The sequence below is a fragment of the Nycticebus coucang genome, chromosome 14 (genome assembly GCF_027406575.1).
Source record: "Nycticebus coucang isolate mNycCou1 chromosome 14, mNycCou1.pri, whole genome shotgun sequence".
Lineage (NCBI taxonomy): Eukaryota > Metazoa > Chordata > Mammalia > Primates > Lorisidae > Nycticebus > Nycticebus coucang.
Genome location: NC_069793.1, coordinates 90,162,013 through 90,179,899, shown reverse-complemented (window position 1 = coordinate 90,179,899; position 17,887 = coordinate 90,162,013). Strand labels below are relative to the sequence as shown.

Genomic DNA, 17,887 nt, shown 5'->3' with positions numbered 1-17,887 from the left:
TAGGCCCAAGCTGGCCCACAGACCAGGCTGAATACAGATCACATTCTCTGGGCCCAAAACAGCTCATAACAACCGATCTAACTGGGTGTTCCACCTAAGACCCCACTCTTGGAGCAGAGAACATACTCTGGACGAAGACTACATTCCCACACAGGGACAGTTTTAAAATTAACTTCTGTCCTCAGCCCTCTGGTGCCAAATGGTTATGATATTCCATTTCCCTAAAACCTTGCTGCCCATAGGATAGGAAAAGCCATATGTAAATCTTGGGACAGAAGACGCAGGCTAGCCACTCAGGTCCCCCCTCTGCTGAGCCAGAGGTCTGATTTCCTTCTTATCTAATATCAATACACTCTGTCCTTTTGCTTACTCATGGTCGTTTTTGAATCTCTGAAATCAATGACCCAGCAGAGAGGGAGAGATTCTGGCTATACTAACAAGTTAAAACAACTTAAGATATTTCTTTGGATTCATAAAGCTATGCCTATTGAAGGTAACAATATCATTATTACTAAGACATGCTGCTGTGTATGATCTAAGCAGATGTTTACACCTGTAGCGGTAAAGACAAAATTCCCCTTGTACTCCCTGAAAATTGGCTGAAATGAACTAACAATAGAAAGATTCGCAAAAGAAAAGGCATACACATTTATTTACATGAATGCAGAAAAATAATAGGAGAGTGACTTGTGGACATTGATTTTATATCCCGAGACATTACTGTATTTTTTGATGACTTCCAAGAGTTTTGTGGTTGAGTCTACCACACTAACCAATTATCTCAATAAATGTCAATGGCTTGAATTACCCACTGAAGAGGCATAGATTGGCTGATTGGATTAAAAAACAGAAGCTGTGACTGTCTGATTCCTTTTGTGAATGTATTTATGTTCATTCGTTCTTTATGAGGTTTTTCTTTCTAGTCCTTATCTTTTTTTTTTTGGTGTTTTTTTTTTTTTTTGGCCAGGGCTAGGTTTGAACCTGCCACCTCTGGCATATGGGACCGGCGCCCTACTCCTTGAGCCACAGGCGCTGCCCTCTAGTCCTTATCTTAAACATTGTTATTGCTATTAAATTTTAAGCCTTTTTAATTTTGTGAAGGCAAGAAAATGGAAACCTAATAAACACATGTATATGTTAAAAAACAACAACAACAAAAAACTCACAAGCCATCTATTTGCTGTATGCAGGAAACACACGTCAGGTCAAAAGACAAATTATAACTCAGAGTTAAAGGTTGGGAGTCAATTTTTCAGGCAAATGGAATTCAGAAGAAAAGAGGGGTTGCAATCTTATTTTCAAATACATGTGGATTTCAAGCAACTAAAGTCAAAAAAGACAATGATGGTCACTTCATTTTGGTCAAGGGAAAAATACAACAAGAAGACATTTCAATTGTAAATATTTATGCACCCAATTTAAATGCTCCCAGATTCTTGAAACAGACCTTGGTTATTTTGAGCAATATGATATCCTATAACACCATAATAACAGGGGACTTCAACACCCCTTTCTCAGAGCTGGACAGACCCTCTAAAGTGAAATTAAACAAATATGTTGAGATTTAAATGAGAACCTAGAACAACTGTGCTTGATACACATATATTGAACACACCATCCCAAAGATAAAGAATATACATTCTTCTCATCATCCCATGGAACATTGGGATGATATTGATCATATCCTAGGACACAAAACAAACCTCAACAGAATCAAAAGAATTGAAATTCTACCTTGCATCTTCTCAGACCACAAGACACTAAAAGTGGAACTCAACTCCAACAAAAATGCTCAACCTCACACAAAGGCATGGAAGTTAAACAACCTTATGCTGAATGACAGTTGGTTGCAGGAAGAAATAAAAAAGGAAATCATTAGCTTCCTTGAGTATAACAACAATGAAGACACAAGCTACCAAAACCTATGGGATACAGCAAAAGCAGTCGTGAGAGGAAAATTTATCTCTTTAGTAGCCTACATTTAAAAAACAGAAAGAGAGCACATCAACAAACTCACAAGCCATCTGATGGAATTGGAAAAAGAAGAACGATCTAAGCCTAAACCCAGCAGAAGAAAAGAAATATCCAAAATTAAATCAGAGATTAATGAAATTGAAAACAAAAGAATCATTCAGAAAATTAATGAAACAAGGAGTTCATTTTTTGAAAAAATAAATAAAATAGATAAACCTTTGGCCAGACTAACTAGAAATAAAAAAGTAAAAATCTCTAGTAACCTCAATCAGAAATGACAAAAGGGAAATAACAACTGATCCCACAGAGATACAAGAGATTATCTCTGAATACTACCAGAAACTTTTTGCCCAGAAATTTGACAATGTGGGGTGGTGCCTGTGGCTCAAGGAGTAGGGCGCCGGTCCCATATGCCGGAGGTGGTGGATTCAAACCCAGCCCCGGCCAAAAAAAAAAAAAAAAAAGAAATTTGACAATGTGAAGGAAATGGATCAATATTTGGAATCATACCCTCTCCCTAGACTTAGCCTAGATGAAATAGATCTCCCGAACAGACAAACTTCAAGCACTGCGATCAAAGAAACAATAAAAAAAATTCCAACAAAAAAATGCCCTGGTCCGGATGGCTTCACACCAGAATTTTATCAAACCTTCAAAGAAGAGCTTATTCCTATACGTCAGAAATTATTCAAAAAAAAATGAGAAAGAAAGAATCTTCCCCCAACACTTCCTATGAAGCAAACATCACCCTGATACCAAAACCAGGAAAAGACCCAACTAAAAAGGGTAATTTCAGACCAACTTCACTAATGAATATAAATGCAAAAATTCTCAACAAAATCTTAGCCAATAGATTACAGCTTATCATCAAAAAAGTCATACATCATGATCAAGTAGATTTCATCCCAGGGCCTGGGATGCAAGGCCTGGTTTAATATACGCAAGTCTATAAATGTTATTCACCATATCAACAGAAGCAAAACCAAAGCCTATATGATCGTTTCGATAGATGCAGAAAAGCATTTGATAAAATCCAGCATCCTTTTCTAATTAGAATACTGATAAAAAATAAGTTATGATGAGTTATTTTAAGAAAAATAAGTTATTTTTCTTAAAAAATAAGAAATGATGATTCCCCCAAATTGTCACATATTCTATCATAAAAGATTAGAGTTTCTTAAAGTTGATTAATTTCATATGGACAAAAAATTAATCTTCCGAATTTTAAAGTTTTTTGTTTGAAAGCTCAACTCAGCTAAACTTTAGCCAAAGTTTTCTCATAGATAATGCATCTGAAATAAAGATAGAGGGAAATATTCAGTCTTCTTTGCAGTTAACTATAAACATAATAGTTACTATTTGAATATAAAATAGTCAAATATATAAATATGTGGTAGAGTGAAAAATACATACAAATTTTTCTTACTGCTGTACTTTTGTAGCCATTTTCTTGAAGAGGTTGAATCTAATTTTCTATACTTTGAATCTGATCTTGACCTATGGGATTTGCTTTAGCCAAGGACACATCAGCAAGTATAACATAGAGGCTTGCAAATTGGGGATGACTTTTTTTCTAGCTTCACATAAGACCATTGCATCCACAAGTATATGGAAGAGCCTGGGCTAGTCTTCTGGATGTTAAGAGACATGACCAACTCATTTCCATTGCCTTTGCTAACAAGGACTCAATCACTAGCAATGTGAGTGAGGCCAGATTACACCATTCCAGGATACCTTTCCAAGCCTGAGGGGGAATGCACAGATTAGTTGAGCCAGCCCTGACCAGAAGAACCACCAAGCTAACCCTCAGAACTGTGATAAATACATGTTATTTTATTTCAAGCAAATAAATTTGGGGGTGATTTGTTATGGTGAATATTCATGTACATTGTATATAAAGTGGATTGAATGTCTATCATTATAAACAGTTTCTCCATCCTTGAAACACATATCAATAAATGTACAAATCCACTCTTTCCCAACTTTTTTGTCTTTTCCAAGCTATCTGCCACTCCTTTTTCTCTTCCTAGATTCAACTTCTCAGAAAAAAATTATAATAGTTGTCTAATTATTGTCTTCTAGTTATCGATTCACTAATCACTGTCACAACATTGATGTTTCTACTATTTAATTAAACGTAACTACTATTATCACTAAAAGAAGAGTTTTTAGTACTAATCTCATGTAAACTTCCAAATGCATTGCCTCTACTGACCACCCCCTTTCTGGAGATGTTCTGTTACTACTCTTTCCTGGGGTTCCCCTAAATTCACATAACTCACCTTCTACTCTTTTTAAACTATACTTTCTCTTTCGCCTTAAAATTCACAAGCTACTCAGAACCTCTACTTTGCTTTATATATGTTATATATTGTAATATATAAATATAAATATATATACACACACAAATATATATATATATATATATATATATATATATTGGTTTATAATCCATGGTGATTATTTCTCTTTTCATAGCTTCAAATATTATTCAAGTTATAATAAATCCCAGTTCCATGTGTCCCTATGTTTGGACATTTTGACCTGAGTGGTTTATAGATATCTGAAGCTCAACATGTACATCCTTGAGTTTAGTATTTCCCTACTCTAAATCTACACCTCTGCATTTGTTCAGAGTCCAAATAAATAGCAAGATCACCCATAACTACAAGCAAAGTTAGAAATTTAACTATTTTTCTAATGATTAGCTGGGGTAATAAGTTCTGGGGAGCAAAATCAGAGAGCTGAGGTGTCATTCGCATCACAGCCTATCAATAGTGAACCCTACAACTTAATGACTCATCTTCACTGATGTTGACCTTGACTATCACCTGGCTCAAGTAGTATTTACCAGGTTCCTCCACTGTAAAATTACTGCTTTTTCCCTCCTTTCTCATTCTGTACTCATTGGGAAAAAAGCACTATTCACAGACAACACTTAAAGAGAGGGGCATTACATACTAATCCTCCTTAAGGATTCTCCTGTATGGAAATTTGTCTATTCTCCTGATTCATTGCTTATTTAATCTTTTATTTTGATCAATATGAACTTGTAAGTACTCATTGTATCCTTTGAGTTATAACCCAATACTTCTTTACTTTATTGCTCAACTTGTTCCAGTTGGGAATGTTGGGAACTCTCTCTGTTGACTCCTCTGGTCCCTTTGGCACACTATACTCTCGTATGCTTTATGTTTCTTCCTTCCTCTTCTTCTTCTTTTTTAAATTTTTTTTTGTTATTGTTTATTTTAGTCCTTCCTTACTTGCTGATTTTAGAGGATACTCTAGAATAATTTATATGTATTGCCTAGTCCTAGAATCTGTCATTTCTCCAAATAACCCTGGGTCATTTAAGTAGAAAATGGTACTAGATATCAAGATCTTGGTTTGTTATATGCTGACTTCTACAGAGATACATTACTTCTAATTCTTCTTAGCTGTCAGAGCAATAAAATGAATGTGAGCATATCTAAGGAAGGGTGTATATGTATCTATATTGTTGTCTGTAACAATCTATATCTACATGAACCTAAATATGAGTTCCTACTGAAGTTTCCCACTCTAATCTATTACCACACGGATCATTCTAACCTTATTCCCTTTCTTACCTGTAACTTCCCACTCCAACTGCGAGAAACCTGGTCCTTACCATCTGCCTTCCATCGATTAATTTTTCATTCTTGCATACATACACACTGGAACTGCTAACATGGGAAACAATGTTATCAACTAGATTTCAGTGCTTAATTATGGTATTTTTTGTCTTTAGTTTTACAGACCCATTTCCAAAGTTATTTAAGTCTCCCCCCCCCCGCCCAGTTCTCCTAAGTGAGGTTGCTTCATCTTGGTAATATAGTTAGATTCTTTTTCATATTCTACATTCTATCCTGGGATACTCTGACCTCCTAATAATATAAATATTTTATTGCATACATTAAGGTTCACTGTGTGCTGTGGAATTCTATTTGGTTTGAGTATTTGTACGCATGTTGTCTTGTATTCATTATTATAGTATCATACAAGTAGTTTCACCACCCTTAAAAATGTCCTTTGCTTCAATTTCCCATTCAACCATCCTCTGGCAATCATTGATATGTTTATTGTCTCTGTTTTCTGCTTTTTGAGAATGTCACGTAAGAGTAACCAAATAGTATGTAGCTTGTTTAGACTAACTTCATTCAATCAGCAGTGTGTAGACAGGTTCTTCCACGTGTCTGTATGATATGGTTATTCATCCTTTTTTCATCACTGAATAGTACTTCATTATATGGATAGCTTACAATTTGTTTATCTCTTCAATTATGGAAGGTCAGTTTTGCTGTTTCAGTGTTTGATTATTATTAATACAGTTCCTATAAACATTTATGTACAACCTTCAGTGGTTATACCGTTTTGCAATCTCACCATCAACAAATGAGAGTTTCTATCACTCTGCCTCCTCACTGGAATTTTGCATGTTGTAATTAATTCTTATTTGTTTGAATTTAGCCATTTTGATATGTATAATAATATCTCATTTTTAAAGTTATGAACCCATTTTTTAATATAAGGTAGGTATGGTAGAGGGTAAACAGGTGGCAAGGAAGTGGCTAAGGACAGAGAGAGGAAACCAAATTGGAGCTAGGAACCAAATTTTGGCTAGGACCTGTTCCCTGGTAGGAACATACGCAGTAAGGCACTCCTAGTGACCTTCAACTAACCAGGAGCTCATTATCATGTAATTAGAAAACGATAGGTGAAGTTTTCATGAAGGCTTCTAGGAGGATGAATGCATATAATGTAATTGTGTAAAGTGTTAACGTAATCTGGCATACAACCCCGAAGTGTTAATTACACCAAAGGCAGGAAATGGCAGCCATTCTGCCAGGAGAAAGGTCAGGCAAACTACTGAGCATATAAAAGACAGTATGTGCTCAGACTTCTGGGTCTTTCTTCACTCATGGAGAATGACCCTCTCTCCCTCTCAGACATACTTCTTCTTTGTGGTAAATGTGTATGTGTGATTGCTTTGTATTTGTGATCACTCTGTCATTGGTTCAAATACAGAATATTTTACATTGTAAATTGCACATGAACTTCATGGACACCCTATATTCTTGACACTGGGAACGAGGGCACCAGGAAACTTCATAGACCTAACAGTTTCATGTCCCTGTGAAACTTAACAAACTTTCATCATATCAGTAGCCAGTTTTTAAACATAGGGTCATGTGAGAGCTATTTTTCATTTCTTACTTAAACAAGCCAAGATAATCCATTCATTAAGAAATGAATAAATAAAGCAAATATGGAATAAAGTCTGGTCTTTCTTATCTCTTCAATGTTGTCAGTTCCAATGGTAGCAACAAAATAAAATGCCGTCAGAACCTACAGATGAATGACCCTTGTTTTCTGTAATAGTTATCAGGTCAAAGTGCTATATAATCTTATACTGATAGTCAACTAAAAACAATAACTAGAGAAAACTAAAGAATAAAATATCAAATAATAAAATAATAAAGTAGACATAGAATGTTAAGTATCAAGTAAGTAACAAGAGCAGAATAGGGTCTCTACCTCCAGAAAAATTTGCTAAAAAGAGAGAATGAAGGTGCAAGAAAGATTCTGAATATAATCATCCTTGATAACTGATCATTTCAAATATCTAATTAATTATAGCAGAGAAAAGATTATTAATTAAGTGACATATTTGCTCCACATTAAATGCAGATATGATGATATCATGTACACTTATAAATGTCCTTTGTTTTCAACTTCTCTTTCTGCTTTACCTATTACATTTGAAATTCCACTTATTTCCAGCTCAGCCCAATGATTTTTATCTTCATTTCCTTATAGAAAGATGGACAACTTGATTGCCTTGTGAGCTGGAAATGTCGTGATCATGGACCCCACCTCAAGGCTGAATATTTTCTTCTTTCCACAACCAGTTTAATACCTTTTTTGGAGTGACCATTTGAGAAAATAGTGTTGGAACAATAAAGAGAGTAAATCTCTCAGGTGTTAGACTGCCAATCTCCTTCCAGCCAGTATTGTCAGATTAATAAAAACAATGGAAACCCTGTTAAATTTAAATTTTAGATAAAATAAACTATTTCATGGAACGTACTAGAACAACAGCAACAGCAATAAAAACAGATTTTCTTTTTTTTTAAATCGAAACCTAACTGGGCATCCTTTATTTCATCTTGTATTTCTTCTTTCATCTTCACCATTTAGTTTATAAGTTCAAGAGGAGAATGACATTGAGAAGATAAAAGTTAGACGTAGATCAGCAGGGAGCATGAGGAAAAGCCTCACCTCGCATAGAACATCTGAAGACTCTTTCTTTTCAAAGTGACCATAAAATTGGTGAGCCATGGTTTGCAATTAAGTTTTAATGTCCTTGAAATTTCTCACCTTTTCATATCATACAAGTAGATGTCTCTACCAACATTGTCCAGAGGTCTCAATCTGCCTATCTGGTCTCTTTTTAAACCAGTTTTATATGTAAGCAATGCATTTAACATATAACATTAATAATAAACAAATATTCAGTTTGTTGTTTTTGCAGTTATTTAGTAACTAGCATTCCAGCAAGAAAGAGGCTTTATATGTGTTTTAAAAATACTTGGACTACTACAAGTATATTATAGATATTACATTTAACACATAACATGCAATTTATATGACTGAATTTCTAAATTTATCTCTGCATATAAAAAATTCCTTTGAAATTCCAATAAAGTTTCAGAGTACAATCTGATTGTATACTCAGAATTACATTTCTGTTTTAAGGAAGACTCACGTACATAGTTGAAGTCACACTGGTGAAATTTTAAAAATAATTTGGAAAGATATTTATATTTACTTCTATTTGTTTTTTTTCTTCTATTTGGCCTTTCTTTTTTAGGCAATCCACAGTTTTCTTCATGGATGCTCAATACAGGAAAAGTGTTATTGTAGTTCTTTGAAACATGTAGTTCTTTGAAACAAAGAAATGTAACATAATTAAATATTTTTGTTGCATACTAATATAATACGATATACAAGTTAAGGCTATCTGTGATAATACTGATACCATATGCAATAATATGCATGTTCTATAACTTTATATAGGTATTATATCATATATTATACTTATGTTCATAAATGTCTATGTATGTATTATCCTGAATATTCATGTAACATATATGTTTTATATTCCATATTTGAGTAAATTACTGAATGATCAGACATTCAAAATTACTATTTTTCATGGCATTTTCTTAGTTATTTTGCTAAGACCTTTACATTCCACATTTACTAGGATTCACATATACCCTTGTAAGATGCACCGCAGGTGTAATCCCATTAATCCCCCTCGAAAGCTATGTTAGCTAGTGTGATGAAAATGTGTCAAACGGTCTATGAACCAAGTGTATGGTGCCCCATGATCATACTAATGTACACAGCTATGATTTAATAAAAAAAATTACTATTTTTATTTTTAAAATTATATTAAGTAAATTTAAAACATTAAAAATACATCTAAAACTAAAAACAATCCTTTATTCTCAAATTTATTTATTTCAGAGTCTCTCTCACCACACATGCTTTCTAAATTTTACTCACAATATAGGCAATAAATCTAATAAATCTGTAGATGTTATGGGCATAGCATTTACATCACGACCATCATTTACTTTCTAGACAATCTTAAAACAAACATTCTGTGAAATATTAATTTTTAGCATTCACGCTATTAGTATTCCAAAGAATAGAAATTGTTTCGCAGAATAAAGTATATTCTATTTTAAGTCAATATATAGAATAAGACCGATATAATCAGAAGTGATGAAACAATTAAGAAAAATACACTGTGTTAAGAGATACCTTTAAATTATGTCATATATATAATAAGGCCAAGATGATTCTGTTTTGATATAGTGATGTATAACATTTTAATGAGATAATTATATAATTATCTGCTATAAATAATAATATGTATATTTATACATACATTATATATATAAATATAATCTCCACATTATCTGAAAGCTAGAAGGTTTAGACTATAAATAAAAATCAATGAGGTGAATAGTTATTTTATTAGCTTTATGATATAACTTGTATTGAATTGTATATGAATTTTTACAATACTAATAGAGGCTTACATGTTGCTTTGACTCTTTTGGTTGAAAAGTATAAATACTGATATCAATTTAAATGAACCCCTGAAGATACTTTGTAATGGAGAAGTTGATATATTTTTTGTTATTTGGTATTTATAAAGTCAAATGATTAATTAGGCAAATAGTTTACCTGAAAGACACCCAGTGATCGACAGAAACAGAACTAGTTTCCAAGATGAAGCCATCCTTGGTCACGAGGAATCTTCTGTGTCCCAGTGTGCTTAACAGCTCTGATGTTTCTTCATTAAAGAGTGCCCTGTTGAGATAGATAACAGTTTTCAAAACAGAAGGGAAAAAACAAATCCATGGCCAATGCAAAGTTCTCTTAATGACATGATAAATAACTTTCAGTGAAAAGGTCAGATTAATATATACTTGGATATTGACGACAATAATATAGTTTTCATTAGAACTCATTTAATTAACAACACAAAAACTAAGGGAAAGTGATAAACTTTATCACATTTATTTACCTCATATATTGAATACTCTAAGATAGCTAAAACATTAGGCTCTAATGGGGGTGATTTTTCCTCACAGGAATGTATAATGGCTGTATTTATTCCATTAGACAAATTACTGGACTAGAAAAACAGGCTGGAGAAACCGGTTATATTAATATCTACTCCTCTGGTCTAGAACATAACTAATGATCAGTTAGCCAAGTGACTTTACACATGGTGCCCGGAGCTAATCAAAATTGCCCTGTGAAATTTTTCTCATTTAATTATGAAAGTCAACTTCCTTTGTTTATAAGTCCTGTGATTATCTGTGCTGTATTATAGCTCCCTGCTTTGGTGAGTTATTTCTCTCAGTATCTTTTGCTAGCTGCAACCTAAGGGAATCAAGGATTTTCATGAATATTTAATATTTTTGTCTAATCCCATTTTTATAACAATAACCAGGATAGCACATTAATATCCTTTCTTCTTTCTTCCCTGGAAATATTATAAACATGAAATAATGTAAAATTCTAACACTAAACTTCCTGCAAGAACTTGGCAAATATTCATCGGAAAGTTCCTGCAACAAACGAGTAGCTTAGAGTTTTCAGGTGCTAGTTCTATTCTTCTTGGTCAAAAGCAATTCAATCGAGAAATAAGGTACAGTGTGATTTTTTAAGTTATAATTATTTTCTTATTACCTGTTCCTTCCTTATGGAAATTTAAAATAGTCACATCAAAGGAAGGATTCTTTTATTCTGACTACATTTATTTCTACTTTATTTTTATTGTTAAATCCCAGCCTTGGTAGTCTTTTTTAATCTTACAGTTAGGAATCACTAATGAAGAAAATGAAAATTAAAATAGTTAATTGGTTTACAACCACTCCCATTAAAAAAAGAAACTTTTTAACAAGTTTTCTATTTCCTGAGCAAATATTGGAAATAAAGACAATTTAAAGCACAAAAACATTATGTTCATATGTTAATTTGACCCTTTAAAACTCTGGTTTAACCAGAAAAGAGAAAAGGAATATTGACATATCACCCATAATAATTAGAGAGACTTTAGACCTCCCATTTGATCCTGCAATCCCATTACTAGGCATCTACCTAGAAGAAAAAAAATCATTTTATTATAAAGACATTTGGACTAGATTGTTTATCATACCTCAATTTACATTCGCCAAAATGTGGACCAACCAACCCAGTAATGGATTAATAATCTGTGGTATATGTATACCATGGAATACTATTCAGCCATGAAAAGAAATGGAGACTTTACATATTTTGTATTAACCTGGATAGTATTCCATGGTGTCCTGGAACACATGCTTCTTAGTAAAGCATCACAAGAATGGAGAAGCAAGAATCCAATGTGCTCAAACCTAATATGAAGTCAGTAGATGATCTAATACATACCCACAAAAGAGAACAACTCCAATCAAATCAAGGTGGGGGCAGAGGAAGGAGGGGTCAGAGAGAAGGAAAGAGATGGGGGTTAGGGTATATGGCACTCCCCTTAGGGGTGGGACACACTTATAACACAATTACCTAACAAATGCAATCAGTGTAACCTAATTCTTTGTACCCTCAATGAACCGGAAACAATAAAAAAAAAATGGGGAGATTTATTTAAAGTTTGTCGAGATACAATTATGAATCATAAGAGTGGCATATTTAAATTAGCAAATTTTGGATCCATATAAAATTGGCCTAACTTGACTTGTGAGGTCTGAGAAATAATATGGTTTTGCCAACTTGTTTGGATGAGATTCTGCTGTCTTTCCACGGTCCCCAACCCCTGCCAAAGTGGTCATTCCCCTTTCTGTTTACAATGCCCAAATGTCCTTTGTTGTCTTAAACTTTCTTTTTCAACAAACATAATTTCAGCAGTTATGTGTGTACAATAGGATGTTTACAAAGGTAAACACCACATTCGGGTGTGTGCACACACATCTAGAGACATTAAATACAGGCAAAACAGCGAATCAGTGGAACCCTGTAAGATTAAAACAGGTTTAGAGCTGTCAGAGGAACTGATTCGTGAGGATAGTCTGAGTTGGAAATGGAAGAGAAGGATCTTCAGCAGAGTTTCAAGAAATCATTCGTCTTAGATAGAAATCTAATTTTTAAAGGGCTATAATGCAGGGATTCTGACAATGATAATGTGGATCAATAAATCAGTGTCACAAAGTGAAATCTACACAAAGTACAGGGACAGTGAATGACCAGAGGGTAGGAGGGCCACTTTAGTAGGGTTCATGCAAGGCATCTCTGAGAAAATTACATGCAGGCTATTATGAAACAATCTTTACAAATATGCTCCAGACACAGTTTGTACTATCCTCAAATGTAAATGGCACACTGAATTTTATTATTAAAAGGATCTATTTTATCTTAAACTCTCTTCTATGAGAATAAATGTGTGTGTATATGTGTGTGTGTGTCTGTATTCCATTTCAAGCATCAGTGCTTGGTCCATAGGGCTTAAACACATGAAAGACAACAGTTTAAAACCCACACACATACACACACACACACACTCAGTTTTTAAGGTACCTACATCATATTCATTCTATCTTTTTGCTTCCTTTCCTTGTTTTTTCTCTTTTTTAAAAAAGATAACATTGAGTTTTATTAGTTTTTTTCTTTTTTTCAGTTCACACATCATAGCTATATACATTTATGAAGTACAAAATGATATCTTTGGTATGTGCCCACAAATTTACACAATTAAGTCTGCAAACTCATCCCAGAAAAGTGTTCATACCTCTCACCAATGCACAAGAGGACTACTTCCAAGGTGACCCGAGTGATATTCAGAAATGAGACATGTAACACTTTTTCTAGGATGAGTCAGCAAACTTAATTGTCTGACCTTGTAGAGTGTGCTTAATTAAATTAAACTAATTAAGATATTCATAAGCTTGCTTACCTATCTTTTTTTAATGATTGATATTTGATATTTATTTTCTTTGCTATTCTGAAATATATAAAACTAGAAGACTTTATGCTAAGTTAAATAATTGTCTCTTTCTTGAATAAAGTAAAAAGTAAAGTAATTATGGCTCAAAGGAGTAGGGCGCCAGCCCCATATGCCAGAGGTGGTGGGTTCAAACCTAGCCCTGGCCCAAAACTAAACAAAAGCAAAGTAATTGAAATGATCTTTATGACTAAAATATATAAACTCTTTCATATGCTTTTTCTAAAAACACAATTATTCTATGACTTTAATAAAATCCTTATATCAAGGCAATAAAACAATTTAATTAATCACAGGTATATTAAGTTCCTAATAGATGTCAAGTTGAATTCTAATTAGTGAATAAATGTTACCAGAGCTAATCAGAAAGATGTGTGTTTAGAAATGGTTTAATGGAGAGTACCAACTGTACATTAAACAGTCTGGCATCAAGAGGGTAGAAAGCCAAACCCTAATTTGAAAAATACTAATCAGATACATTTTTAAAAATGTCATCTATTAAAAATGACTTATTTCAAGGCTTAGAATGTATACCTATTATTACATATGATTTTCAAAGGACAATGTATGAAATAACATGATATTTCTTTGCATCTTCCCTGAATTATTGCAAATATTGGCAAGTAAAGTATAATAAGTAGATCACTATGCTGGGATTCAGTCATGAATTTTAAAGAATAAAGGCATTGTGAAGTTGATTGTGAAGACAGATACTTAAATCATTATACCTTAAAAGAACTAAGCATGTGTTCGTTGAGTCAACCAGGTGACAGTGTGTTACCACTTATCAGAACCTTCTTTCCCTTTAAAATTCATGTAGGAAACTGCCTTGTTAACAGTGTGTGGATGCTCAAGCAGAGAGAAAGCTAGGCAGAGGGAGGGAGCAGAAACGAGAGAGAAAATAGAGAGAGATGAGAGAAAAGAAAAGGTTTCTGTTAGAGAGTGTGACCTATACAGTTTGGCTTCCTATAGACCATTCTCCACACAGCAGTAGCATTCAAAATTATATTTTAAAACATATCAGGCTACATCATATTCCCATTTCAGTGCTTTGTTCTTATAGTAAAATCCAAAATCCTTAGATAACCTAAAAGGCTATACACAATCTGGTTCCTACCTAAATTTCTGACCTAACCTTCTAACGTTCTGCACATGTTCTGTTCTCACAATACTGACTTTCTTGCTGTCCCTCAGACATGCCGAGCATCCATCGTGTCTGCTGCCTGAACCACAACATTGTTTTTTCCATATCTTAGAGCTTTGAATCAGTGCAAATTTTTCCTCCTAGAAGCCTTTCTTGATCAGAATCTCATTAAAAAAGCAAGTTCCCTCTTGTTAACCCTGTCACTGATTTTGGTTACATTTTCTCTGCCTTAATTTTCTTCTTAGCAATTATCAGTGTCTGAGATTGCACTAATCTATTCACTTACACTGGAAAGTCACATCCATGAAAGCAAAAATTTTTGTCTCATTTATCTCTCTAGAACCACCATGAAAAAATAGTGGCATTTAAAAGGTATTCAGCTAATATTTTTTGGACAATAAATATTGAATACACTGAAGCATCTGTTACATACTTATTTTCCTTTTTTTTTTTTTTTTTGGCAGTTTTTGGCTGGAGCCATGTTTGAACCTGCCAGCCTTGGTGTATGTGCCTGGTGCCCTACCCACTGAGCTACAGGTGCTGCCACAACATGTACAATTTTAATTTTGTAAAAAAATGTAAGAATCTGTCATGCAGCGCCTGTGGCTCAATGACTAGGGTGCTGGCCCCATATACCAGAGGTGGTGGGTTCAAACCCAGCCCTGGCCAAAAAAAAAAAGAAGGTAAGAATCTGTGAAGTGGTCTGAAGGCTTTAATTATTCATATACACTTGTCTTACACGTATTATTCATATACACTTGTCTTACACGTATCTAACATTATGGAACTTAGTAAGTTTGTGTAAGGCAGTTAGCTTCTTTTAAATATTAGAGCCAAATGTTCTTATTCTTGGTACCCTCATGTATCTGTGATCTCAAAAATGCTTTTTTAAATTACACAATTATAACAATATGAGCAACATACAGGAACAGATTTAGGATAAACACAGATGAATTATGGAAAGGATGCAACTTACAAAGTAGCAGAGAGTAACCTGGAGATCCACCTACATAACTATAAACATTCCATTTTGTATTTACATTTACGGATTTAATAAATAATGTTAGTTTTTCTGGAAAATTAGAACAATAGAGGTTGACAAAATGTGTTTCTACTCCAATTTTCACTTGATAGGGCAAGGATGTGATGACCCTGGATGTAAACTTTGATGAAGGAAATAAAATGTTCAAAAATTTTTTTTCCTATAGACTTTCTCCATCCCAACCATAATGCTTTGCTAGGACCAGAGCTTGTGGCACTTTTTCTTGGAAGATACCTTTAAGGACTGAATAAGATCAGGTCAGGGTGCACAAAAAAGAGACATCATATAATGTTTTTAGGGGAGTTGTGTTGTAGGTGTCCTTGAAATTATCTCGCCAATGCACCTGGGCTAAACAATAGATATCAGAGTGTGACAGAAGGTACAGAAGAAGTAGAAAAGAAAGTGTTTGTCTTCCTATATTTGTTGTCATAGATCCTTGAGGACCAAGCAGACCCCCGAGTGTCAGGGGGTAGATAGAATTTGGTTTTAAAATGCAACCAGATTGAAGATTAAGTCGGAATTGTACTTTGAGTATGCACACACCACTTTCAGTATAGTACTCAATAAATTCCATGAGATATGTAGCAACGTTTCGTTTATTTATTTATTTATTTATTTATTTTTTGTAGAGACAGAGTCTCACTTTACCGCCCTCGGTAGAGTGCCATGATGTCACAGGACTCCCAGCAACCTTTAGCTCTTGGACTTCCACGATTCTCCTGCCTCAGCCTCCCGAGCAGTTGGGACTACAGGCACCCACAATGCCCGGCTATTTTTTGGTTGCAGTTCAGCTGGGGCTGGGTTTGAACCCGCCACCCTTGGTATATGGGGCCGGCGCCCTACTCACTGAGCCACAGGCGCCACCTATTTATTTATTTTTTTTTTTTTTGAGACAGAGTCTCTCTGTGGCACCTGGGTGAGAGTACCATGGCATCAGCCTAACTCACAGTAACTCCAAACTCCTGGGTTCAAGCCAACTTCCTGAATCAGCCTCCTGAGTAGCTGGATTAGGTGAACACCACAACACACCTAGATCATTTTTCTAATTTAATTAGAGATGGGGTCTTTCTCTTGCTTAGGCTGATCTTGAACTACTAAGTGCAAGGGCTCCTCCTGCCTTGGCCTCCCAGAGTGCTAGGATTACACGTGTGAGCCCGTGCGCCTGTTGATATTCAACGCTTTGTTATAAAATAACCTTTGTGTTAGATGATTTTGACCAACTATAATCAGCTACTGTAAGTGTTCTGAGCATGTTTAAGGTAAGCTACAGTGGTTTAGCTCTATATACTTTGGCTAAACTTATTACTTAAGAATGAGTTTTTTTCATTATAAAAATTCTGATAAAGAAATTCCTTCTTTTATCTCAATCATCATACTTTCAGAGTGATGGCAATGTTCTGGAATTAGGTAGTGATAATAATGGCAGAACACTGTGAATCTCCTTGGAGCATGAAATGTACGCTTCATGTGGATTATATGGAATATGAATTATATTTCAGTAAAACTGCCAGGAAAGAAAAAAGGAAGGAAGGAAGGAGAAAGAGAGAGAGAGGAAGGAAGGAAGGAAGGAAGGAAGGAAGGGAGGGAGGGCGGGAAGGAAGGAATGAATGGATGACAGGAGGGAGGAAAGAAGGGTCTTTTTGCCCCGAATAAACAGTTTTGAGATATAATTGGAAAATAAGCTCACAGTACCCATACTGTCTGAAATGTTATCTAACATGGTTTTTCATAGTGTGTTAAGCATCCTGAAGGATAGTGAAGATCTATCTTTCATTATCCTTTTAAATCTAAGAACTTCTGTTGACCGTAAAAGTACCTGGCTTATGGGAGTAGGCTCAATGAGAATTTAAAATAAAGCAACACTAGTTTTCTCAGGCTTCAAGTAAACTATACAAATTTTATTTAAAACATAAGATAAAGAAAAGTTTGGTTCAAGATTGTTTACTGTTCAAGTTCACTTAATGGAGATTGGAACCAGAAGAAAAAAGACAAATACTCTAGAAATCTGGTGCCAGAAATTAACCATGATTCCCACCACTTTGTGGCTGATGTACAGAGAGGGTGAAGACAGAACTATGGCTCATTTCACATACCACCTCTTCCATGTAAATTCTGAGAGATATTGTGCTCTGTTTGGATCCTGAGT

At 34.4% G+C, this 17,887-nt stretch overlaps 1 protein-coding gene across 1 annotated transcript in view; it reads right to left on the bottom strand.

Annotated features, from left to right (window-relative positions):
* The window catches only part of CNTN5 (contactin 5), a 1,447,249-nt gene that overhangs the window by 844,281 nt on the left and 585,081 nt on the right, over positions 1-17,887 (bottom strand). Inside the window, exon 3 of the mRNA XM_053561942.1 lies at positions 10,258-10,383. Within this exon, the coding sequence (XP_053417917.1) occupies positions 10,258-10,312 (55 nt within the window). The 5' untranslated portion in view covers positions 10,313-10,383. The remainder of the gene's footprint in view (positions 1-10,257; positions 10,384-17,887) is intronic.